The 25,262-nt window shown below is 37.6% G+C and overlaps 2 protein-coding genes across 5 annotated transcripts in view; one reads left to right on the top strand and one right to left on the bottom strand.

Annotated features, from left to right (window-relative positions):
- The first annotated feature begins 1,806 nt into the window (after positions 1-1,806).
- On the top strand, positions 1,807-12,757 carry LOC6632197 (nose resistant to fluoxetine protein 6). The gene is made up of 6 exons (XM_032439618.2): positions 1,807-2,235; positions 7,210-7,612; positions 9,194-9,267; positions 9,337-9,866; positions 11,651-12,307; positions 12,361-12,757. The coding sequence occupies exons 1-6, from the start codon at positions 1,917-1,919 to the stop codon at positions 12,631-12,633; spliced, it is 2,256 nt and encodes a 751-aa protein (XP_032295509.1). The 5' UTR covers positions 1,807-1,916; the 3' UTR covers positions 12,634-12,757.
- A 3,966-nt stretch (positions 12,758-16,723) lies between these two features.
- Positions 16,724-25,262, bottom strand: part of nej (nejire) — a 24,329-nt gene continuing 15,790 nt past the window's right edge. For all 4 annotated transcript variants that reach the window (XM_032439869.2, XM_015171090.3, XM_015171089.3 and 1 more), the window contains 2 exons: positions 21,643-23,059; positions 16,724-21,048 (listed from right to left, as the gene is read on the bottom strand). In XM_032439869.2, the coding sequence (XP_032295760.1) occupies positions 20,191-21,048; positions 21,643-23,059 (2,275 nt within the window). In that variant the 3' untranslated portion in view covers positions 16,724-20,190. The remainder of the gene's footprint in view (positions 21,049-21,642; positions 23,060-25,262) is intronic.

Here is a 25,262-nt window from a genome sequence, read left to right as displayed (position 1 = left end):
AGAATTTCTGTATACGTGTACACACACAAATTCATGCACATCTGCTGCGAATTTTATCAACATCATTGTAGTTGCGATTGTATTGTTTGCTGTGCTGCTATTTAAATTCGTTTTTTTGAGACTCACTGAGACTTAATTATTGGTGTGGCTGTTGAGTAGAGGCGGTGGCATGTGGTGTGGGCGGGCGTCAGACGCGTGCCAATAATGATATTTTCATTTGCGGCCATGATCAGCCCATTCACAGACATTTGTATGTGTGTCTGTGTGTAGAGGTCCGAAATCATAAATCCTAAAATCTTGTTAAATTTGCATCGGGGACAGGCAGGCAGGCAAGCAACAGGCACACAAGCGCATAAATGCTTCTATTCATTTTTGCGCAGTTTTGCTTGTCGGACACATACACACACACACCCTCACACACACACACACACACGCACACACACACACACACACACACACACACACACACACACACACACATTTAAACGATCCCTAAACATAAAAAGAGAGAGCATTGAAAGCTGAGAGTAAGTGCGAACGAGATAAAAGTTAACAGCGTTGCCGTTCTATCGCACAAATTATATGGAAGAGAGTGCGCCAAGCACTTTCCTGTAGAGTAAGCGATTCAAAAATACATCATATGTACATCTTACTCCCTTACTCGCGAGTTTGGACCAGATGCCACCGATACTTTTTGTGCCAACGCTGTTTCTATGTGATGTCCAGTCTATATGTTGTTTGGTTAGTGCTCTAATTCTTAATATTTACCCAATTTGCTCAAGAAACAGAATGTCGATATCGAGTTTTATCGATTGCTTGGAAACGGACTAAGTTATCGATTATCGGAACAAACTCGATCTGCGCAGGCACTAGGAGGACCTGCGCCTAAAATTTCAAGTCTCTAGATCTTATAGATTCTGATATCCTTGGCTGGATCCACTCGGCTATTGATGCTGATCAAGAATATGTATACTTTATGGGTTCGGAGATGCTTCCTTCTGCCTGTTATATAAATTTACACAAGCACTTCTTACCCATTTGCAATAGGTCCGGGTCATAAAGGTCATATGAGAAGTCTTATGCGGCTTCATAACTGAAATATACATATGATAACAAGGAAACAGACACTCAGACAAACGAACAGTATATTGATGTTCGGTGACTATGTTATTTTTATTGATATTGTAGGAGCGTAGTCAAAGCCAGCTCTCCAGCGTGTTCTATGCATTTTGAACGAACTGTTCAAGTTGGCTACCATTAATATATTTTAACTCAGTGTTCTTACCGCTGATCATATAGCTATGAGGTTTTTCAATAAGCTACACGTTCCGAGAAAAATTGATAATGGCGTTATCAAGCATAATTAAAGCTACAGAAAAAACTAAGAGAGGTTTACTCACCTTGCATGCACCGATCAAAGTTCAATGGTTTATTTTCGGGCTTTCCAGTAATTTAATTAAGAACGTTCAGTTATAAATCGTCATGGTTTATCAGTACAGTTTTAAAGTCTGCTTTGACATAATTTACACCAGTGGTATGGACATGGGTACGAGTGTGCAACAAATCCCAGCCAAATCCGCGCTAGTGTATAGCAAACGCCTAGCGTGTCAAAAAGATAAGCAATTGATTATAAAGTTTCTTATCACTTTTAGCCAGGGACTGTATCTATGTATATATGTATATGAAAATATATTTATAAATTTCTTGCGCGAAAGCGTTTGGTCATCGCGGCAGCTCCACCGACGACGTTGGCGTCGATGTTGACAACACCTCAAGTGGTCACTTTAGCCTATAAAAGCAATTGAGTCGATTGGCTATACAATTAGTTACCCGCTCGTGCAATTGGCACGCATCTCCAATTACCTAGTGATATTTCCCAGAAAACGGACACAAAAAGGATCCGAATAGCAAGAACTATGGCGCGCTATGGCCATAAACTGGGCCTGCTTAATGCAGCGTTGCTTTTGCTGCTAGCCACATTGATCGAAGCTTACTCAAATAATAGCAGAGAATTGCTAACTGGATATTCGACACCAATGCAGACTAGCCTGTCCTATCAATTCTTTGCTTTAGCCACACAAAAGGCTGCTATGACTAATACCACCGGCAGTTCTATGGTTCGAATTGGCTCCAAGGATTCGCTTAATAATCGACTCTACGATGATGTTCTCTGCGATAGGGACGTAGCACGAATACGTGACGCCATCCAAAACATGGAGGAGTGGGCTCTAGAATGTAAGCTAAGTATCATATTTAACTTTCACCCAGAACATGGGTAAGAAACAAATATAAAACGCTATCTAGGTACACCAACTCCTCTCCGAGTAAAACTCGAATTTGGCATATGGATATTATTGCCCATTTGCTAATCAAGTTTTCAAATATAGGATATATCTAGCCCCCTTGCCCGGTTACTGAAATTTGTATACCGCGTGCATGTTTCAATTTGGATAAAATAGGTTAAATAACGAAATGTGACCACATAAAATATATATAAATGATACGCTGTTGCGGGTCGATATTCAGTATATCTTATTCAGTCTGTTTGTCTGTCTGTCGATTTCTAAAAATGGATGCTTTCAATTTTGAATGTTTTCACATGCCTCATTCGCTACTTATAAAATAGATGAAGTAAAAGCCTCTAACTGGGATTGCCCAAACAGCCTTTGCATGTACTTATACATATGTATGCACAAGCACACACGCTGCGCACCTTTTACTGGGGCATGTTTCTTCGTCGCTTTGCCACACCTGTTATTGGCTCATCTTTATGAAATTCTTGAGGCATATATGTACATATGTATGTGTCCTTGAGATCAACGCGTACATACTTATATTCGGACACACAAACATGCATATGTATACTTATGGAGTTGAAAAATCCCCTTAGGAGCAAAACGAGTAAGAGTGCTCTAGTCGGGAGTGCCCGACTCGGAGATACTCTGAACCTTCTTCGTTCGAAACCAAAAACTGCTCGTGCTAGCCTGCTTAAAGTTTGGCCAATATTTAACCGATGTAATGGGAATGGAGAAATAACTCGCATTACTAAAAATAAGAATACAATTTTTTTGTTTATTTCGACTTTTTGAGGTCGAAGATGTTTCCCTCTGTCCGTTACATGCATTTCCACAAAACCATTATACAGTTTTAGCCATTTTCAATTGTTGCAGAATAAGCAGCTTCATTGCTTCTATGGTTTGAGCTGTGAATTGACTACCAAACTTTAAGATAATTTTTTATGAATAGAGATGAATAGAGATTTACTAGAATTCAAAGGAATCATTATAACTATATGATTTTCGGCTTTTCGTCCCTGAGTATACGCATTAGCTCAGTTTGCTAAATCCCAATCGTCTCTCTTTTTTTAGTGCGCTCAATTGGCTTGATTAGTGGTTCTGTTTGCCTAACCTTGTAAATAATCTATCACCATTTACTAAGTGCAGCAATGGAGCAATCAATGATAATATAGATTTTGTACTCCTATACTATAGACGTATAAATTAGGTAATTGAGGCCTGTTTTGGTTGTTCTTGGAGCCCATTCATAAGTTATCACAAACTTTAATAGCGCATCGTAAATCAAAATTCAAATCTAAATTGTTGAGCACTATATACTAGTAAACTTTTATATAAACGATTAGATTTGGATAATTAGATTATGATGCAACATTTTCATGCCATATAATTAGCAACATATTTATTTAAATCTTGTCCAGACTAAACATTTTATTAATTGGGCATTAATGTGATTGTGATAATACTCAGTGTTAAGTTCCCGGCCAATTGACAGTTCAATTTAAATCTAATCTGAATTTGCCATTTACCAATTATTGCCAAATATCGCTATTGACTTGTCCAAACCAATTGAATACACTCACTAAAAAACATATAGACTGGACTGCCGGCGCTGATGCCTCGCGTTTTTTAAGCGGCTGGTCCAAAGTCGCCTTCGCTTTCGTTCGGGCTCGAGGCACGCTCACACGCTCGGACAGCAAGAGAGTAAGAAATACATATGACTTGTGTGATAGAACGGCAACGCTGCTCTTTTTTATTCCTTCACACTACAGGAAACTGCTTTGTCTTACTCTCAGTGCTCTTTCCATTTGCGTATTTATTTAATAATGAAAGGGTTTGCCACATTGCTGCGAAATTCTTGCATTTTAGCTCGTAATCGTTGAAGAGGGTACCTAAGCGTTGACATGTGTTCATTTAAAATATTTTGGACTCGCCATTTTTTTATACCCTGAACCCATTAAAAATTGGTATAAGGGTATATTGTATTTGTGCAAAGTCCAAATGTATGTAACAGGCAGAAGGAAGCATCTCCGACCCCATAAAGTATATATATTCGTGATCAGCATCAATATCCGAGTCGATCTAGCCATCTCCGTCCGTCCGTCCGTATGTATGAACGCAAGGATCTCAGAACCTATAAGACCTAGAGACTTGAAATTTTAGATGTAGGTGTTCCTAGTGCCCGCGCAGATCAGGTTTGTTTCCGATAATCGATACCTTATTCCGTTGTTTCCAAGCAATCGATAAAAATAATAAATTAAAGGAGAGGATGGGGCTGCTGGTAATACAGAAGTTGGTGGGGCTAAAGAGGTATCATAATTGGTTTTAACAGGGCAAGATTGCGCGCAGGTCTACCTTTGTGGCCAGGAGCTGACGGGGCTGAGGCAGTTTGGACAACTGGGAAACGATCAGGTGCGGGCTCTACTGGGACTACTTCAGCGGTTGAAACAGGGGTAGTTGGGCAGTCGCTCGGAGAAGGCGATAAAGACAATACTGGAGATAAATCCAAGTTGCTAGGAAGGGACAAGAAAGGCGTAGAGGGCAATTCCAAAAGTTGAGGCTCCAACCGGCGATTCGTTGGACACTCGAATTTGTATTTGCCAAGCATATACATTCTGAAGAAATCAATTTGTGTGTCGATGCATTCTGGGCACGGCCAACGCAAGCCGCCGCAGCCCTTCTTGGCAATTACAGCGAGCTTGTCGCTATCGCACCCAGTGAGACCTGCACATTTAGCATGCATCATATTGTCACAAAGCCAGCAATTAACAAATCGTGGCAGTGCAGAATCATTAGCCTTACAGCACGACATAATTATTATAGGCAAATACAATATAAAGACTAAGATGAGTAACGCCATACAATAAATTGTTTCTATGCAGCTTGATTTTTTGAAATTGAGAACGCAAACGAAATCTGTATCATTGCGCTCTCACAGCCGAGAGAGCAAAAAATCTAAAAATATAATGTCCTCTCCGCTTCGGTTTTATGAGGGCCGTGCAAGCAATTATGTTTGTATGCGTGTGAATATGCATACATAACAGCATATTTGAATGTGTTGTTATCCACTGTTCTGGCAAAGTCTCGGGCTGGCAAAGAAATAGCTTTTCTTAGTTTTCAAGCGCTGATCATGACCTATCCCAAATTTGTGTTGACATATGTATGTATGAATGCATTTTCTGTACTGAGGTCGGCTTCGTAAAAAACACATATGTATTTATAAGTCGGTGCAAATATTTAAATGATGTCTTTAAATTAAATTATTTATTAAATTTATATTATTCTTAAGTACATACACATGTACATACATATATTATGGAGCCAACCTCACTCACAGCATGCAGTCATGTGTGGATACAAAGTTGGGGTAGGTCATGATCAGCGCTAGAAAACTAACAAAATTAATTTCTTTGCCAGCTAAAGCTGGAGCAGTGTATAACAGCACATATGTATGTATGTAGATATTTTAAAATTCTTATACATGCATAATTCACGCATACAACCAAAGGTGCTTGCACACCATTGGCTGAGACAAGTACTTTTCTCGAGCATACACTGTCCAAAAGCAAAAGTGAAATTAATCAATGTGTGCTATTTTCTTAGCATTCTTAACATAACATTGCACAAGATGCGCCTTGAGTAAAAATTATTTAATTCTTAAATTGTTCTGTAAAAGTTTTACACCATCGAGCAGCTTTGCTGAAGGCAGGCTGGCCTTGTCTTTGTTATATTTTATATTTATTTATTTATTAATGGTCGATAAAACGAGTGTCTTCCTCATTATTCAATAGATTATACAATAATTAATGGAATTATATGGTTAAAACCTAGTTAAAGAACACAATTTTCTAAATAGCATCACCGACCGATGGAGGTGTTTTATTCCACAGCTAATTTTGTCAGTGACGCTATTAGAGCCTACATCTAGCGAAGGGTGTAAGTAGGAACAAAGTGTTCTTAAGTAAAATTATAAATAAATATTAATTTGCTATATTTAAAATTTACAGCCAGTCCGGCAAGCTATGCCCCTGCTTGTAGCTGGGAATGGTCAGCGACTTCCCGAAGGTATCCTGAAAGCAACGATTTTATTAGGGATAGAGAAAGTTCAATAGAAAAAACGTGATGCAAACTATTATAATTTTTACATAGCACGTGAAAAGGATTGTGCATAGCGTAATCTGTTGTGCACGTAGATAGGAATAAGGGGCGATATATCTGGTTGGTCTAGCCGGAACAGATAATTATAAGCGTATGCAAGTTGCGAGAGCGCAGATCAAAATGAAATCGGTTCACAAAAATAGTGCAAGTAAACACTCAAAAAACAATTATTCGTACACTAACAAATTGTATGAAGCGATTTGTTCAAAAATCTCAAAACCTACATATAAGGCTCAGTGTACCCCCTAGTCGAGAATTTCCGAGTAGAGCCTCTTTCTTGTTATGCGCTGAACGCATTGAAAATGGGTAAAAAGACTATAACGCTTTCGTGCAAATGTATGTATATGACAGGCAGAAGGACCCCTTAAAGTATACATATTCTTGATCTGCATCAATAGCCGAGTCGATCTTGCCATTTCTTGTTAATAGTTAAACCTACGTTCGAAATTTCAAATCTCTAGCTTTAATAGGTTTTTATATCCTTGCGTAGGCCTATACGGACAGCCGGGAGGAACGACAGACTTACGTGGCTAGATCGACTTGGCCATTGATGCTGACCAAGAATAAATGTACTTTATAAAGTAAATTTATATTATCTGCCTTTTACATACATTTGCACATAACCATTATACATATTTTATCCTCTTGTAATGGGTTCATGGTCATGGTTATGACAGGTAATACTTACATGGCCATTTATATTTATTATTCCGATTGAACAAAGTAATAAGAATAAAATCAATTTTATTTCTTTTAGTCCCGGATACGTGGGGTCGCCTGCCCGTCGGCTTCTTTTGGGGCCATCTCATTAGCATGGGCCAATACGAAGAGTGCGTAGCGGCGTCAGCAACCTACGGCAACGACCTACGTGGCCAGTATTGTTTAGCACGTTTAAATATAACACAGTTCTACGGCAAAGTAAAGCGCCGGCATGAGGAATTTTCTCGCATTAGTTACAAGCAAACGGATCCTGAGATCTTTGAATTAGGGTTATGTGTGCCCAGCACATGCAGTGCTGAAAAAACTGATTCACTTCTTAAGTACGCAATTTCACATTTTTATGGAAACGATGTCATCGATCTTGATTTTAAAATGGTTCAGGAAAAATGGTGTAAATATGATGCACCAGTCGAATTTCGCGGTGTGGATATATTTGCCATGTAAGTAAAATTAACACATATATCTACATATATCTATATCTATATCTATATCTATATCTATATCTATATCTATATCTATATCTATATCTATATCTATATCTATATCTATATCTATATCTATATCCTATATATAATCTATATCTATATCTATATCTAGATCTATATCTATATCTATATCTATATCTATATCTATATATCTTATATCTATAATCTATATCTATATCTATATCTATATCTATATCTATATCTATATCTATATCTATATCTATATCTATATCTATATCTATATCTATATCTATATCTATATCTATATCTATATCTATATCTATATCTATATCTATATCTATATCTATAGCTATATCTATCTATATCTATATCTATATCTATATCTATATCTATATCTATATCTATATCTATATCTATATCTATATCTATATCTATATCTATATATATCTATATCTATATCTATATCTATATCTATATCTATATCTATATCTATATCTATATCTATATCTATATCTATATCTATATCTATATCTATATCTATATCTATATCTATATCTATATCTATATCTATATCTATATCTATATCTATCTATATCTATATCTATATCTATATCTATATCTATATCTATATCTATATCTATATCTATATCTATATCTATATCTATATCTATATCTATATCTATATCTATATCTATATCTATATCTATATCTATATCTATATCTATATCTATATCTATATCCATATCTATCTATATCTTTAATTTGATCTATATTTACATATAATTGTTATGCTTATCAGTGCTATCATTATTGTTTTTTGTTTTTTGTTTGTTTTTATACCAATAGAGTGAATAATAGTAATCTGATGTTAAAAAAATTATGGTCGTAGGCGCGGAGTATCGTAAAGTTCAGAATTCTGGGTTTGGCCAACGATTCATTCCTAAAAAAAAAGATTTCATATAACTCGATTTTGTTCATCACGTCCTATCACAATAATGTATTTAATACTATATCAATACCATGTTGAAAAGAGCTTGTCGTTAGGCACATAGCAAAGCTTGTAATTGTCACATTTTATTAAGAAATATTTATTTTTTTAGAAAGCTAAAAGTCCCAAGGTGTAATAGTAAACACTTGCTGAATGTAAGACATTCTGATCAAGCCTTACTTATTGTAAGTGCACACTAAGCGTCCTTTGGAAAATATGGGCTTAGAAAGTTGTACCGAAGAAAAATGAGGTTTCGTCCAATCGACTTCATTTTTAAACCCTACATAGATACAACAATATTGGAAAAAAAAAAAAACAATTTAAGGGCATTGGAAAATACTTTCTCTAGTTTGATTAGCTCTGTACGCAGACTATTGTTTTTTAAATTTGATAGCATTCTAGAAAAGGAGAAATAATGATAATCATATATTTGTATATTATCGAGGTGTAGTATAACGTTTTCATTAATATGGCAAAAATAGTGTACTTTTTTATAACACTGAAGCAAACTTTACGAAGTCGGAATTTTTCGACTGAAACATTCTTTTGTACTTGGAACTCAAAATAATATTAAACTCTTCACACAGCGTTTTTTTCTCGCTGATAATATTTTTCTTGCTAGCCAGCAGCGTTTACGATTTTGTGCAGACCCGAAAGGGTGGTAAGTATATATTTATTAAACATATTGTCAATAAGTGTCAGAAATTTATTAAAATCTTGTTTCTTGCAGCACCTAAAAGACCGCTTTATGTAGCCTTCTCGGTACTGCATAATGCACCAAAGATTTTTACTGTCAAAAAAATTAACAGTCCAAATGTTATCCACTGCCTAAACGGGCTGCGTTGCTTTAGTATGATGTGGGTTGTCTTTGGGCACGGCTACATGACTTTCTACGATCTGCCACACATAAATCGCAACAAATACTATACCTGGTTAGAAACGCCTTACTCTATGCTTGTGCAGAATGGTTCCCTCTGCGTGGATACATTCTTCTTCATGTCTGGTCTATTGATGTGCTGGGGAGCTTTTCGAGAGATGGAGCGCACCAAGGGCAAGCTGAACATCCCGATGATGTACTTCCATCGCTATATTCGCCTTACTCCAGTTGTCGCTGTCGTGGTTTTGTACATTATGTCACTGTATCGTTATTCCGGTGCCGGACCCATGTGGTTTAAGCTGGGTACGCAAGACCAACGCTGTGCAGACACATGGTGGGCCACACTACTTTATGTGCAAAACTATGCCTTTCCCTACAGCATTGTAAGTAAGACACTTGTTTGAGATCTTTTTATACCCTGAACCCATTAAAAATTGGTAAAAAGGGTATAATGTTTTTATGCAAATGTATGCAACAGGCAGAAGGAAGCATCTCCGACTCTTGATCACCATCAATAGCCGAGTCGATCTATCCACGTCCGTCTGTGTGTCCGTCGGCCTGTACGTATAAACGCATCTCAAAATCTATAACATTGGATTTCCTGGCTTGTTTGTTTCCAAGCAACGATAAAAATCGATTTCGAAAACAAAAAAAAAAGATCTACCCATTAATATAAATCACAATTTTCAAGCAATTGTCTTTTTGAGAATCTTAATACATACATATAATATATCCTATATCACACAATAAGTTTTACATGCACACACACACACACATTCATGCGCGTATTTACTGAATTCTACTAACAGCTTTTGAACTGCGATTGAGCAGTGTGCATGTGCTGATATTTAAATTCGTTTTTTTTTTATACCTTGAGCCCATTAAAAATGGTTATAAGGCTATAATGTATTTGTGCTAAATCCAAATGTATGTAACAGGCAGAAGGAAGCATCTCCGGCCCCATAAAGTATACATATTCTTGATCAGCGTCAATAGCCGAGTCGATCTAGCCATGTCCGTCCGTCCGTCGTATGTATGAACGCAAGGATCTCAGAACCTATAAGAGCTAGAGACTTGAAATTTTAGATGTAGGTGCTCCTAGTGCCCGCAGATCGAGTTTGTTTCCGATAATCGATAACTTACTCCGTTTCCAAGCAATCAATAAAAATCGATATCGACATCCTGTTTTGAGAAAATTTGGTAAATAATAAGAGCTAGAGCCACCAAACAAGATATGTTGCTTCTAGATTATATTTGTGTATATTGTATATGTGTCAAGTATCTTTCATTTTATACCTATCGCTACCTCCCCGCTACCACCACACAGCTATAAATCAAGTTTATAACCCAACTTTTATTGCCAACCAATTTAAGCCACAATTTAAATGCAATTGACTTTTTCAGAATACACAAATATTCTATGGTAAAATAAGATATATTGTAGAAAATTTCATAAGGATCGGTTAAGAAAAAACCAAAGTTATATGCAAGTGCGCAATTGAATGGGGAAGCAGCTTTAAGAATTTCTGTATACATGTACACACACATACATTCATGCGCGTCTCTTTCGCAATCTAATAGCATGGTAATTGCGACTTTTTTCCGTAATGTTATTTTAGTTCCTTTTTTGTATCATAGGTACTTAAATTTTGGTGTGGCTGCTGAGTGGAGGCATAGCAAGTAGTGCGGTCTGTAGCGAGTTCGAGCCCTACCCGGGGAAAGTTATATTTTTTTTTTGCTGGTGTAACTATTGGGTAGAGTCGACAGCAAGTAATGCAGTCAGCTGCGAGTTCGAACCCTGCCAAGGGACCCTTTTTCTTATTAAGTTATTTGGTATTGGAATAAGAGGGTTCAGGGTATCCCCTAGTCGGGAGCTCCCGACTAGAACCTATTACTTGTTTTTTATTATAAATGAATTTTTGTTGTGTCTGTAGAGGAAAGGTGGAAGCAAGTAGTGCCGCCTGATACGAGTTCGAGTCCTACTTTGGGAACTTTTTTTTTTTTAATTTATTACAATTATTTCTTAAGCAAACGAACTCGTAGCGGTAGCTGCATTTGGTCATGGTAGAAGAGGGTTCAGGGTATACCCTAGTCTGGATCTCCCGACTAGAGCCTCTTACTTTCTTAATATGATTTTTAATCGTCACATTTCTATTATTCACTACAGTGCGTTTCACAGTCTTGGTACCTGGCTGTAGACACCCAATTGTACTTCCTGTCGCCGCTATTCCTTATACCATTATATAAATGGGGGAAAAAAGCACTTATACCTATTGTGATTTTTGCCTTACTTTGTCTCGGCTGCACTGTTGCAACATTCTTACATAACGACTTTACACTATTTCGTGTGCAAGACAATAATGTTGATCTGCGACAGCGATTGACTTACTACCCGACACATACGCGCATTCCGACTTGGTTGATCGGAGTTATCTTTGGCTACTTCCTGTTTACGCGCAATCGTGGACGTCAGATTCCATTAGCCAAGCACTGGGTAATCATTGGTTGGGTAGTGGCCTTTGGGACTATGCTGGCGGACCTTTGGGGTCCCTTCTGGCGTATCCTGCCGCATACGCCGAACTCTCCACTAATTGAGGGCGCTTTGTTTGAGCCACTAAGCCGCACCTCTTGGGCGTTAGCAATTGGTTGGATCGTATGGGCCTGTTACAATGGTCACGGCGGCTTAATCAACGACTTCCTTTCTTGGGGTTTCTTCACGGGCTTTAGCCGTCTGTGCTACTGTATGTACGTCATACACAGAATCGTACAGCTGGTGAATGCCGCAAGGCTCCAAACGGATACCCACTTCTCAGACTATGATGCGGTAAGAGTGCGAAAATATGTTGTTTTCTTATTTCTATGTTGGTCTGGTTGCAGATTTTGCGGTGGTGGCACGACTTTGGTATCACACTGACGATCTCCATCTTTGCAACGTTAGCCTTTGAAGCTCCCATTCTGGGTATTGAGAAGGCAATTTTTGGACGCGGCGACGCAAAGCCAGTACCAAAAAAACCAACACATGTTGAACCATCTAAATCGGTTCCGATCATCGATCAAGTAACCGAGCCAGTCCCAACGACACAAGTGCTTGATCAAGCGCCAGAAATTGTGGCTTTAGCCAGCCCAGCTGTGGATCCATCAAAGGCATAATTATAAGCATGTAAATTGTTTTTTTTTTCTTTTGTTTAACGAACGAAAATATTTGTATTATGCATTTTTTTTTGTTTTATTTATAATATATTAAACTAAATCAGGCTTCATATCTTTCAAAGTGCATGGAATACTAATAGTTCATTACGGATAGTACACTAGTGCGTTTAAAACTATCTTTATAACTGTCCTGTCTTGAATAGCCAGTATCAACTTTATATGGGTAAATAAGTTGTTGTATGTATATCGAATTACTGACCACCCCTTATTATCACGAAACAAATACAAAGATTTTGACCTTTGATTTTTTAGTCGTACACTAACTGTTGCCTTTTAATATTTGTATGCCTTGCATTTTCAATAAGCACTCTGCTGATTAATTATAAGCTCTCACTATCCCTTAAAATATATATTTATTTTTGGTCAGCATCAATCGCCGGGTTGGTCTTGCCATTTCAGAAGGATGACTATTCACGGATCGGGTATATCTCATTTTATAACTAATGGCACCTCCGCCGCTATTTGATAGTTACATACATATATATGAAAAACTATAAAGATTGGTACCACCCAATTAATTAAGCAACAATCTTAATGCTAAAGCTTTGATTTATGAATATAAGTACAAATATGGTGGTGCGTATAAAATAAATTTTCTCATTAAGTTCTTATGACGAGCTATAAAAATAAGTTTGAAGCAAATCGAACGAAACCTAAAACTAAGCCCAACAAATCTTTGAATCGCATTTTTACCGAGGAGTTTTGGATTCCGCGAAAAATGTGAGACACGCCTCAAATGATTTTCCATATAGATTCTTGGAATTTGAATTTCAAAGCGAAACCACCAAATCTTTGACCGCCATTTCCACCAAGGAGGAATGCTTTTTTTGAAATGTGTGAAATGCTTGCAAATTCAGGACGTTAATTTTTCTCTCTTATTTTCTTACCTAAATATAGTACTGTTCCCTTGCAGGGCTAGTGGGTCGGTTCTATTAGCGCTACGTTTTTCTGTGAAAACCTAAGTAGTTACGGTTTGGTAAAGGTCCTGTCTAAGTTCTTCAATTTTTTAGGAGTTCGTGTTTGTTATCGATTCCACTTGATTAGTAAAAATGTGAGTCCGTCCAGAAAAAAGTACGTAGGAGATTCATTTTGTCATAGATTGCATTGAAATATTGTATACAAATATGGCTTCGTTAAAAATTAGTTCGTGGGTGGTTCCGTTTTCTTTCGAAATTAGTCTAGATCTCGGTTACGGTTGAGTTGAGTCTTACCACTGGGGCATTGCTAGAAGATTGTTGGAACGTCGTGACAATGTGTAATTCAATGTTGTATTGCCTACAAAAATATTTGCCTAAATATGAGGAGTATTCCAATCCTTGACCACAAACGATTTTCTTTGGGCTAACGTATAAATTCAAGAATCTATAGACGGATTGAACTATGTTCATGCTTTGATGGGAAAGTATAACGCGTAGTGAACTTTGAAAATTTTTCAATAATGGTTACTATATTTTTATTCATTTATTTATTATTAAGGTTAACTATAATACATTAATATTATAAATAATACTATAATTAATTACTACGAAAGAGCGCTAGCGTCAAGGCCTTCAGCTGTCAGTAACTACTTATATATTTCACTTTAATAGTGAACAGGTCTGTATGGAATACGTCTAATGGTAAGCTGAGCGTCTCGGTTTACTGAAATTTTAGTTTTTGCGGGTGTCTGTCATATTTTAATGTCCTGCAGATATCACAATTATTGATAGTATGCGTTATTTTCGTCTTGTCTCGTCTATTCCTCTATGATTATGAAAAAAAAAATTGTATAACTTTCCAGTAATAACTCCTTATAAAAAGTAGTAAGGGTATAATGTATTTGTGCAAATGTATATTACAGGCAGAAGGAAGCATCTCCGACCCCATAAAGTATATTCATTCTTGATCAGCATCAATAGCCGAGTCTGTCTGTCCGTCCGTTCGTTGGGTAGAAGCGGCGGCAGGTTGTGCGGTCTATTGCGAGTTCGAACCTTACCGAGGAAACCGTTTTTTTTTTTGTTTGGTCGGCCAATTATTTTAACTACTAAACCAAAAGAGGGCGTAGCGCTAACTGCGTTTGGTGTTGGAAAAAGAGAGTTCAGGGTATCCGCTAGTCTGAAGCTCCAGACTTCTTACAGCTTCTTACTGGTTTTTATGTCGAAAGAAAGGTCTGATATAATTCTTCTTACTTTATTTTTGAAGGGTAGGAGAGATGATGTCTTGGAAACTTGGTCTGCTTGGAATACAAATGGTGTATTGAGTTCGCTCAAAGGTTCTTCTTAGATGTAAATATGGTTGTCTATTTCTTCATCTGCTGGGGCTTCCCCGTATGGTCCTGCCTAAAAATTAACCTCATTTATGTTGGTATCGACTTTTATTCTCCTTAACGCATTCGCAACAAATTTTTGCGAGACTTTCATAATACTTTGTTGTCAAATTCTAACAATTGTGACCACCAGCGCTCTACTTATCTATCTACTTATCAATACTAACGGCCTGTGGTTGGTTATAATTAGGAAATTTCGACCGAACAGGTAAGGTCTGAAATGTTTGTTAGTCCAGATTATGGCTTACATCTCTTTTTCTACTGTCGGGCATGTACGCGCAGTGTCTGACAATTCCCGACTATCCAAAGAAACAAGTTAATCGCTTTCTTAGTTGCCCTGGGAAAGAACTGATCCTATGGCTACGTAACTAGCGCCTGCAGTAGGGATAAACTTGACAGTTTCAAAAGTATTGACTTAGTCGTCGCTGATTTTGGCTGGTTTTTTAACCTTTCAAATCCCTGATACATTTTCTGATATATCTGAGCAGTCCCAAAAGCGATTTTATTTCCTTTCTAGATTTCGGGTTCGGAAATCTTTGGAAAGCAGTGAGTTGGCCCTCGTCTGTGACGACGTGTCCTTAAAATTCGAGGAATTGAAATGATGTTACTAGCGCCCATAGTCTGCTCACCCTGTCGCTTCGTCGTCTTTAATTCAGGCGCACACACTCCTCTGCGTATAGCTTCTCGCGATGACAAGATGGGGTGGGGATTGTGTCCACGAATTCGCAAAGACCATATGTTGTTATAAATGCGGTGTTTAAGATAGATTTCCATACAATTCACACAGTACAATTTTTATATATAAAACTGTTTGTCCTGACCGACTGACTGATTGGTGATCAACGCACAGCCCAAACCGTGAAAGCTAGGAAGCTGAAATTTTCACCGAATTTACTCTATATGATGAAGGTGCATGGTAAGACACACACGCATGTGTGAAAAATTTTGAAAAACATGTGCATATTTATATATTTACCATTTAGGTCCTTTATTCAATATCACAAAAAAAATAATAAGGTAATTGTAGTTGCCTTCATAAAATTTGTGATATTATTTACAGTAAATAGTACCAATACCAGGAAAGCCAAAGATGCCATGACCAAATACTTTGAGCTTGATAGCTGTCCTGTAAAAGCTATATCAGATCGAGATATGTGTTTTACATCGATGAAGTTTGCAAATTATCCTTTAACTCAATATTTTTACAATGTCAATAAGATCATAAACAAAATCACTTGCATTTATGAGAATTTTTTGCCAATTCTAGACATTTGAAACGTTAAATTTCATGAAAAAAGACAACAGAATAAAAAACTCGCAGAAGCCCCAGAACGAAACTCTTTCGAAACTATAGGGACGGGCTTGACTGTAAGAATGCTTAAGTTTCCTAAAAGTGATTGTCTTCGCCAATGGATTAAAAAAATGCGAATTACCTGGCAGTACCTATATTGATAAAGCGTTAAGATATCTTGAAAAAACAATTGTTTCTTATGGCAGCTTCATGAATGAGTGGAATGAGTGGTCCGATGCAAATAAGATTTTGCATTAATGTAGGCAACATTGTGAAAATTATAACTTTATTTTTAACTGACCGTTCTTATGGCAGCTATATGGTACAGTCGTCCGATGTTGACAGGATTTTGCATATACATACATATATGAGACGCATAGTAAAATAATATTGACCTCTTTACTCCAACCGACTATTAAAAACACATTTGGTGGAAAAATGTTAAATTTCATCATTTTTATTTTAGATTTAATTTATTTTACACTTTTTAGCAAAGTATTTTGTTAATTACAATGTTTGTTGTTGCTGTGGTTTATATTATTTTGTTATAGTATAATCATTTTTAATAAATGTGTATTAAGTTACAAAGTAGCAATTTAATCAATATAAAAAAAAAACATGTTTGGTAAAACAATGAAGAAAAAAATAATCATTAAAGAAATAATTAAAAAAAGACAAAATCGTAATGGTTTGTCTTAATACAATGCACATATATGCATACATGCAGAAACTCATTTCGCGCTATTTTACAAGTATTATATTGTAACCATTGTATTGATTATAGATTATTGTATTTCTTTGCGGGATTTTGTTTCTTTTCCTTTGTAATTATAACTAGTTTTACTAAGGCTTGACTTACACTTAACTTAACTATGTTGCTTTCGTGTTTTTTACTTAATTTTTGTTTTCTTATTTGCATTCAAGAAATTGCATGTTTTATAATAAACGATATCAGCAATGTGGACATTGCATCCACTTGTCATCAAATAAAATTATCTTTAAAATTTACAATCGCTTTATTATCTTGTCGGCTCTCATATAGAGTATGCATATGCACACAAATATGCATGTGTTTTATATAATATTAAAGAATTATTAATTGGCGATGTCGCCCTTGATTTTAGGCTAAGACTTAGACTCTACGTCACTACACTCGGTTCGCGATATACACAATTAATGCTTGTGTTTGTGTTGCTCCTCTCTTCATTTATAATTTTAATCACAAAAGTTTTGGAATATTCTCCCTACCTCCCTTCTTCTTTCTCCGTCTCGCTCTCGCTCTCCCTCTCTTTCTCTTTCTTTCTTTCTTTCTCTCTTTCTCTCTCTCTCTTTCTCCATATCTTTCGATACTTTCGACACCAAATTACACTTATTTTACAATTTCTTCCATGTAGGAATCTACACACATACACGGACTCGCGCTCGCACAACTCATTGCTGCTGACGGAAAACTAACAAAACCAGAAAGAAGGCCAATATCGGAGCTTGCCATTTTATTTTTTGCTGATGTATACGTTTTTTTTTACTGTGCCTGCGCACTTACCGAGCGCGTCATAGCAACCGCTTTTAAAAGGCAGCGTCATGTTTCTGTTTCGTTTTATTTCTATCTATATCTTTTTACAAGGGCCTAAAGGAGATGGCTGAATCGCCTTTCCCTTCAATTAATTTTTTTTTTTTTTTTTTTTTTTTTTGATTGTGCGGCGCATTTGAACGTTTAACGGCAGTAACACAAGCACAGACACCACTTTGCTTTAGTTTTTTGTTTACCATTGATATTATATAGGTAACAAACTACGCGATTTAAAAACACAAATTGTATATGTACATATATATTGTGAATGGTTTCATGGTTACACATATAAATTTATGCAAGGCTATGAACTAGACCATTGGATTTGTTTTTATACGTGCCATACAGCAATGTACATACAAGGCTTACACGCATGTATACTTTATACATTAAATGTTCGATTTCTTCTGTTAACGCATTTGTGAAGGCATTTGTTATGTGCAGTTACATTTCGACTTAAACAAATGTTAATATACTCTGTATTTGTATCTATGTGTATGTGTAGGTGTTTTTATAATTTACAAATGTTTAACCCTCTCTCTCGTTCTCTACGATTGTTGGGCGGCGGCAACTCTTGTAAAAAATATGCGTATTCCAAAGCTTATAAAAAATGTAGGCTACAATCTAAATGTTAATAACCTAGTAAATAGTGTACGCCTTACGACTAGCTTCCTACAGCTAAATGTATGTGCCTAGCGTTAATAAATAGCATTTATTAAAATTTGAATATTCAATATAATAACATTTTATATTCTGCCTTCGGTTTCAGTGACAAATGTGAACGAGGCACAAAAATAAAATTAAATTAAATTAGAACCGATGTATTTAAATATGATTCTTGTTTTTCTTTTACCAGCTATCACAAAATGAAATACTAAATAAATTATAGTATGTATTTACAATTGATAGCAAAAATGTAATGTACATGTATGTATATGCGTATGAAAAACAAAAGCATAAGAAAAATACCGCACATACGCACGGCTAACTTTATGTGATAAACGAGCCTGAACATTTTGGACTACTGCCTAAATTGTTTTGTATGTGGGTTATTTGGTCGTTAGTGTTATTGGGGTTGTAGATGTATTTTCTACTAATCTTATTGTTGTATGTCAATTGGAAGTTGATAAAAAAAAAAATGAAGCGACTTGTAAAACTGCATCTAAATAAAAAAAAATTTTCTAAACGTGTTCCCAATTTAAGCTCCTATAAGGAGCAGATATTAAACTGACAACCGCTAACTAAGCTTATGAATTGGTAGCCGTAAACCACTGTACACATGCGTTTATATAGTCTATATTCTTTCAAAAGTTATGATAGTCCTAACACATGGATTTTATTATTATTAATTTTTTTTTTTTTGTTTGTTTGTTGCGTGTCTCTTGATTTAGAATGATCAATTTTTGACTTAAAGTTAGGTAAAAAATTAACTTTTTAAAATAAGAATAAATTAGCTTCGAAACTATTTGCATCATTGAAATTGTTGATTTAAGACATGTAGGTCAAATCGAATTTACGTTGTATAAATGACTTAAATAAATAAAATGTTTAATGAAATAATGTACTAGATTTAATGTACTATTTAGATATAATATAATGTACTATTTTCTCCTTAATTTCTGATACATTCTGCTTTTCGTTTACTTCCAGCATCTCTAGAATTATATATTTATATTGTGTTGTATATATTTTGCATACTAAAGAGAAAACATAATTGAACGTTTTACGTCTACAAAAAATATATTACCCATTTGCCAAAGTTTCGAGCAAGTCTCCTAATCGATTGCACTCAACATTGATAGAAAAGTTTTTGAATACGTAAATTATAAAAAAAAAATATTTTTGCCCTTACGATGAGCATACATATGGTACATAAGAATCAGAATCATTATTACAATTTTGCATTTGCAATTACATATGCTGTCTGTGCTTTTATAAAGTTCTAAATTTATAAATAAAAGTGTATATAAACGCGTGGTTGCAATCCTCCTGCAAATGCATGTCAAAATGTCAACACAACCTGAGGCGCAGAAACAAAAATAAACTAAATTACATAATAGTTGACAGCCGATAGCTGATAGTAAACATATCTCTACATAAGAAAGTACATAATTAATACATAATGATAAACACACAATGTTTTTGTAGTAATTTGTATAGCCACCTAATGCAGAAGAATCAACACCGTCAGCATAAGAGCACAAACGACATGGCCAAGCATCAAAAGGAAAGGGACTGCGATGACTGTTGCGCTTGTACGTTATATTTATAGGTGTTGTTGCTGATTTTGTTGTTGGTAACATTGCCGTTGCCATTGGCGATGTTGTTGCACTAGAGCCGCTCCACAAACTTGCTCAGCTGATCGGAGGCATCAGGCAGAGAGCCGCCGGCATTCCCCACGTTACCAGCATTAACCCCAACACTGACACCGCTAACGCCCACATCCTGAGGCACGGCCGGCAGCGGTGACTGATGATGCATGCCGTGATTATGCAAGCCATCGTGTGGCCCCTGAGGTGCCGGTGAATGACTGCTCATTACATGATGCGGCGAGGGCTGCGCGCGCGGCGATGCAGACGGACCGCGTGGGGATGGCGCAGACCTGGGCGAAGGCGTTGGCTGTGGCGATCGTATCGGTGGTGAGGAGCGAGCCGTCTGCATCAGTTGCTGCTGCAATGTATGCGGTGTTGGCGGGCCCATCACATTTGAGCCGGGTCCAGTTGGGCCGCTACTGCCGCCGGGCAACGCATTTTGAGGATTTGTACCTGTCATACCCCCACCACCAGCTGCTACAGCCTGCATCATTTGCTGTTGTTGTTGCTGCTGCATCGGCTGTTGCTGCATTCCTGGTGGGATTACACCCATCTGTTGTTGTTGCTGTTGTGGCACAGGCTTAACACCTGCACCGCCGACGGTCTGCTGCTGTTGCAGCATATTGGAGGCTGCCGCATTGGCCATGGAATATTGGTCAGAGACGGTTCCAGCCGCACCGCTTCCAACAGTTGTACCGGCTACTTGTACACCGGTAACATTTCCAGCGCTTCCTGCATTAAAGTTGCCTGTTGTGCCGCCTGGAAATTGCGGTTGACCAGCAACGCCCATGTGTGGACCGCGTTGGCGTTGTGGATATGGTGGCGGATATTGATTCATTTGCATATAGCGCATCTTAGTCCAGTTTTGGTTTGGTACCTGTGCAAAAGAGATAGCATATGTTCAGTAAGGAAGAGTTATATTCCTCCAAAAATGATAAGCTTATATATATGTTTCACCTATTTTAATAAGGCTCTATTCCAAACACCCCAACGAAAAAGAATAGGCTTAGGACAGATACATTTGATGAACTCACTTTCAAAAATGCATCATAAAATTCTTAATTTGTGTGTGATTCACCGATTTCGGAAATTCAAATTGTAAAAGAGAAAAACAAATCCACAATAGCAATATTTAAAAACAAAAGGCTCAGCTTTCTAAAGATTGTATTAATTTCATTCATTCGCTCAATATGTTTCCGATTTCCATCTTATCATGCAGAAATAATTTTAACCATTAGAAACAATAGCCGCTTTTATGTAATTAAGATTGTGGACATTCGATTTGGTTTATTTTTAATTATTATATTTTTAAGTGAGGTAAAATGAATAAATACCAACTTGCTTTGAATGACCACCACTCATAATTACATAATTACTTTTGCTACTCTATAAGCTCTGTGAGTTTCATTACGCCAAAGATAAAGTTCATATTGTGACAGGACAGAGGGAGTATTAACACTACTTTACTTACCATGCCCCCCTGATTGGTAATGCCCGGCGGCAAATTTGGCAGCATCATAGCTGTATTCTGCATGTTGGCCATGCGCTGATGCGGAGGTCCCTGTTGCGGCTGTTGTGCACCCTGCATTAGGCTGACTTGCTGCTGTTGGCCGGGTCCCATTTGCTGTGGCCCAGGGCCAGGTCCCTGCTGCTGTTGATTCATCATGTGCTGCATTTGTTGTTGTTGCATCACCTGCTGCTGCTGTTGTTGTTGCTGCGGTGTTTGTGGTCCATTGCCAGCTTGCAATGCGCCTCCGGCTCCACCAGCTCCTCCAGCGGCAGCATTAATTTGGCTCTGCTGGCGCTGCTTTATGATGGCCGCCATTATTTGGGGATTCTGTTTTAGTATACTCAGTATGTGCTGATTACTCTCATTGGTCGGATTGTTTTTGATCTTCTGCATAATCTGAGCTAGTGTTTGCGTGTTGAGTGGCGGTCCGTTAACCATGTTGGGCCCCGCCCCTCCAGTTCCACCACCGCCTACACCTTGTGCGCCTGGTGGGCGAACACCGCCTCCAGAGGTGGCAGCACCAATTGGCGCACCTAAGCCTATGCCATGAGCTGCTCCGCCGCCGCCCATGCTGACGCCAGCCCCTACTACGGGCATCTGACCAGTCCCAACGCTGCCACCCACTCCAACACCGACACCCAGCTGATTGGATGGTATGCCCAACATCTGTTGTTGCTGTATATTTTGCTGCATCAGTTGGTTTGGCTGGCGCATTCCTTGCTGATTAGGCGTATTGTTAGCATAGCGTTGTTGAGGACCACCGCCTCCACCCCACTGATCCATTGGTAGTAGATTATTAGAATTCAAAACATTGTTGCAATTCCCCCCACTTGGCATCTGTCCACCACCGGGTACCACGCCTACATTTCCAGTAAGCTGATTGCCGACCATGCCGCCCATCGCGCCTTGGTTTGGTACGCCTACACCCATGGGCCGTTGCATAACAGGTGGAGCCATTGGCACGCCTTTCCCAAAGCTACCGCCATGCGGCACTTGCTGGCGTGCTGCTTCCTCCTGCACCTGTTTGACCACTTGTAGGACATTTGGCGACGGCGAGTGACCACCGGGCTTCATGCCAATGCCTGGTTGGTGTGGATGTGGCGAGGTCATTCCAGCGATGACAGCACCAGAAACCGGAGACGGTACCGGCACTGTGGATGGACTCATGCCACCGCCACTACTTGGCAATATGGAAGCCGGCCCGGACATCACTTGTTGACTAACTGCCACACCAGACATGCCCACTACTGGCACACCAACACCGACGCCACCGGCTGCAACTACAGGGCCGCTTACTGCTGGTCCGGGTAAAGCAGTAGGAGCTGCGGTTCTGGACATGAGGGCGACGCGGCGGCGCAGTAATTGTTGCTGTTGCAATCTGAAATTAGAAAATTTAAGTTTTAATTAAATGTACAATTTTAACCTGCTGGTTTCGTATAAAAAACTTTGTTTAATATGTATGCATGCATGCATACGTTAGACTACTATAGCTGCCATGAACAATAAGAATAGATAAAAAAGGAGTTTGTAATCAAATAAATCGGTCTTCCACCAATTCCTTCGTTTAGTCAAAATACACCAAATGTGAAGTATGGGGAAAGTTCTAGGGACTTTATCTTTAATTTACTTAAAAACTTGTGGTGAATACATTTTTACGCTAGTTTAAAAGCAAACGAGACAATAGGATATCTTCGCTCTGCCTACAAAAAGATTTTGCATTAATGTACTAAAAAATACCGAGTTTCGGATGTCTGCACATTTCATGACGAAACGGTTATACCCTGTACAATGGTATAAAAATGAGCAATCTGTTGGCTCAGCAGCCTTTAAAAAGCTGTTAAGATGCAAATTCCTAAAAACCATAAATAACACGTTATTGATTATATAGCCATACCTGTCTGTCTATAAACCTGTCTGTTCCTATGCCAACTAGACTAGCTTTAAATTAATTTGTATGAAACTAAGATGAATAATTTCGGTTCGGACCACTTTATCACTAAGCATACAATATTGTTATTTTATGATTAGTAATTTTATCTTATTAAAACTATTGTCGGTAGAGTGTTTCTGAATAAAATGTTAATTTACCAAGCTTGACAATTACAAGCTACATTTACGGTCAAAATCCCATCATACAATTCGTCAACCGTTAAGGCTTATTTGGGTTCAAACACATTTCGAATGACATGTTTGACACTTTCTTGAAACTGCCCCGACATGGAAATCAATGGTTGTATGGTCGAACTTTGAAGTGTTGAATGCTCAAAGGAAATCAAAATCCACCCCCAATGTCGACCAATGCGGTGTATGCTTATTGGTTTAATTTGATCTTTATCTTTAAATACTCTTTTTCATTAGCTTTATATAAATTCATTGAAGGCATGTATGACACTTTCGCAAGTGGGTGGAAAATTGTCCTAATTTGAAAATACAAAATTGGGCGTGGCAAAAACTGATAAAATACGGTAAATAAAAAAAAATAACAAAACTCATAAGAAAACTACGAAATTATGAGCATTACGAGAATATGGCCAAAATCTGGTCGATATCGAATTGTCACACTGTTATGTGGCAATGTGATACACATTATTTATCATTATTTTTGATGATGACAGGTTTATGTTGATTTTAAGAAATAGGAATTCTTGAGTTTCCCGATAATACTCTTCTACAACCACACACAAAATAGCACGCTGCTTGCGGCGCATCTAGGTACGCTACGCCCGCGCTGCTTCTTTCCTTTGCTTAAAGCTGTTGGTTATGCTTTTATTATTGTTGCGGTGGTTAATTGTCCGATCTTTATATTATACCATCTAAATGAATGTAAACACCAAAATTTAAGACTATAACTCTTTTAATACACTTTTAAATTTTGGAGAAACGTGGGCAGGTTTACAAAAACTAATTTTCTGTACCTGTGCTATGCTATACAAGAGGCTACATACCAAATTTAGTGTCGCTTTTTCGATATGTAAAACTGTTTGTCCCGACTGACTGACTGACTAATAAGTGATCATTGCGCAGCATAACCCGTTTTAAAAGATTTTTGTACAAATTCATTTAAGGTGCGCTTCGTTTTTGGATAATCCAATCCTTCTTGGTGGAAATGGGGGGCCGAAAGGTTATTGTGGGTGATGTTTCGTATTAAATTTTAACAAGTACGAGGTTCTAGTCGGGAGCTTCCGACTAGGGGATACCCTGAACCATCTTATTCCAACATCAAACGCATACATATATTCTATTTTAGAAGCTATATGTCAAGTTTGGTGACTCTAGCTCTTATTATTTACCAAAATTGCCCAAAAAACAGGATATCGATATAGATTTTTATCGATTGCTTGGAAACGGAGTAAGTTATTGATTATCGGAAACAAACTCGATCTGCCCAGGCACCAGGAGCACCTACATCTAAAATTTCCAGTCTCTAGCTCTTATAAGATCCTTGCGTTCATACATACGCACGGACGGAAGGACGGACGGACAGACAGACAGACGGACATGGCTACATCGACTGGGCTATTGGTGCTGATCAAGAATATATATACTTCATGGGGTCGGAGATGCTTCCTTCTGTCTGTCAC

This window comes from Drosophila virilis, chromosome X, assembly GCF_030788295.1.
Source record: "Drosophila virilis strain 15010-1051.87 chromosome X, Dvir_AGI_RSII-ME, whole genome shotgun sequence".
Lineage (NCBI taxonomy): Eukaryota > Metazoa > Arthropoda > Insecta > Diptera > Drosophilidae > Drosophila > Drosophila virilis.
Note: the sequence above shows the minus strand (reverse complement) of the source record. Positions and strands in the feature narration are given on the sequence as shown.

Excerpts from the sequence above, each read along its gene's own strand:
- LOC6632197 (XM_032439618.2), top strand. The coding sequence starts at position 1,917 with ATGGCGCGCTATGGCCATAAACTGGGCCTGCTTAATGCAGCGTTGCTT. Across the intron at positions 7,613-9,193 it reads GGTGTGGATATATTTGCCAT|CGTTTTTTTCTCGCTGATAA; the intron begins GTAAGTAAAATT and ends CTCTTCACACAG. Across the intron at positions 12,308-12,360 it reads ACTTCTCAGACTATGATGCG|ATTTTGCGGTGGTGGCACGA; the intron begins GTAAGAGTGCGA and ends GTCTGGTTGCAG.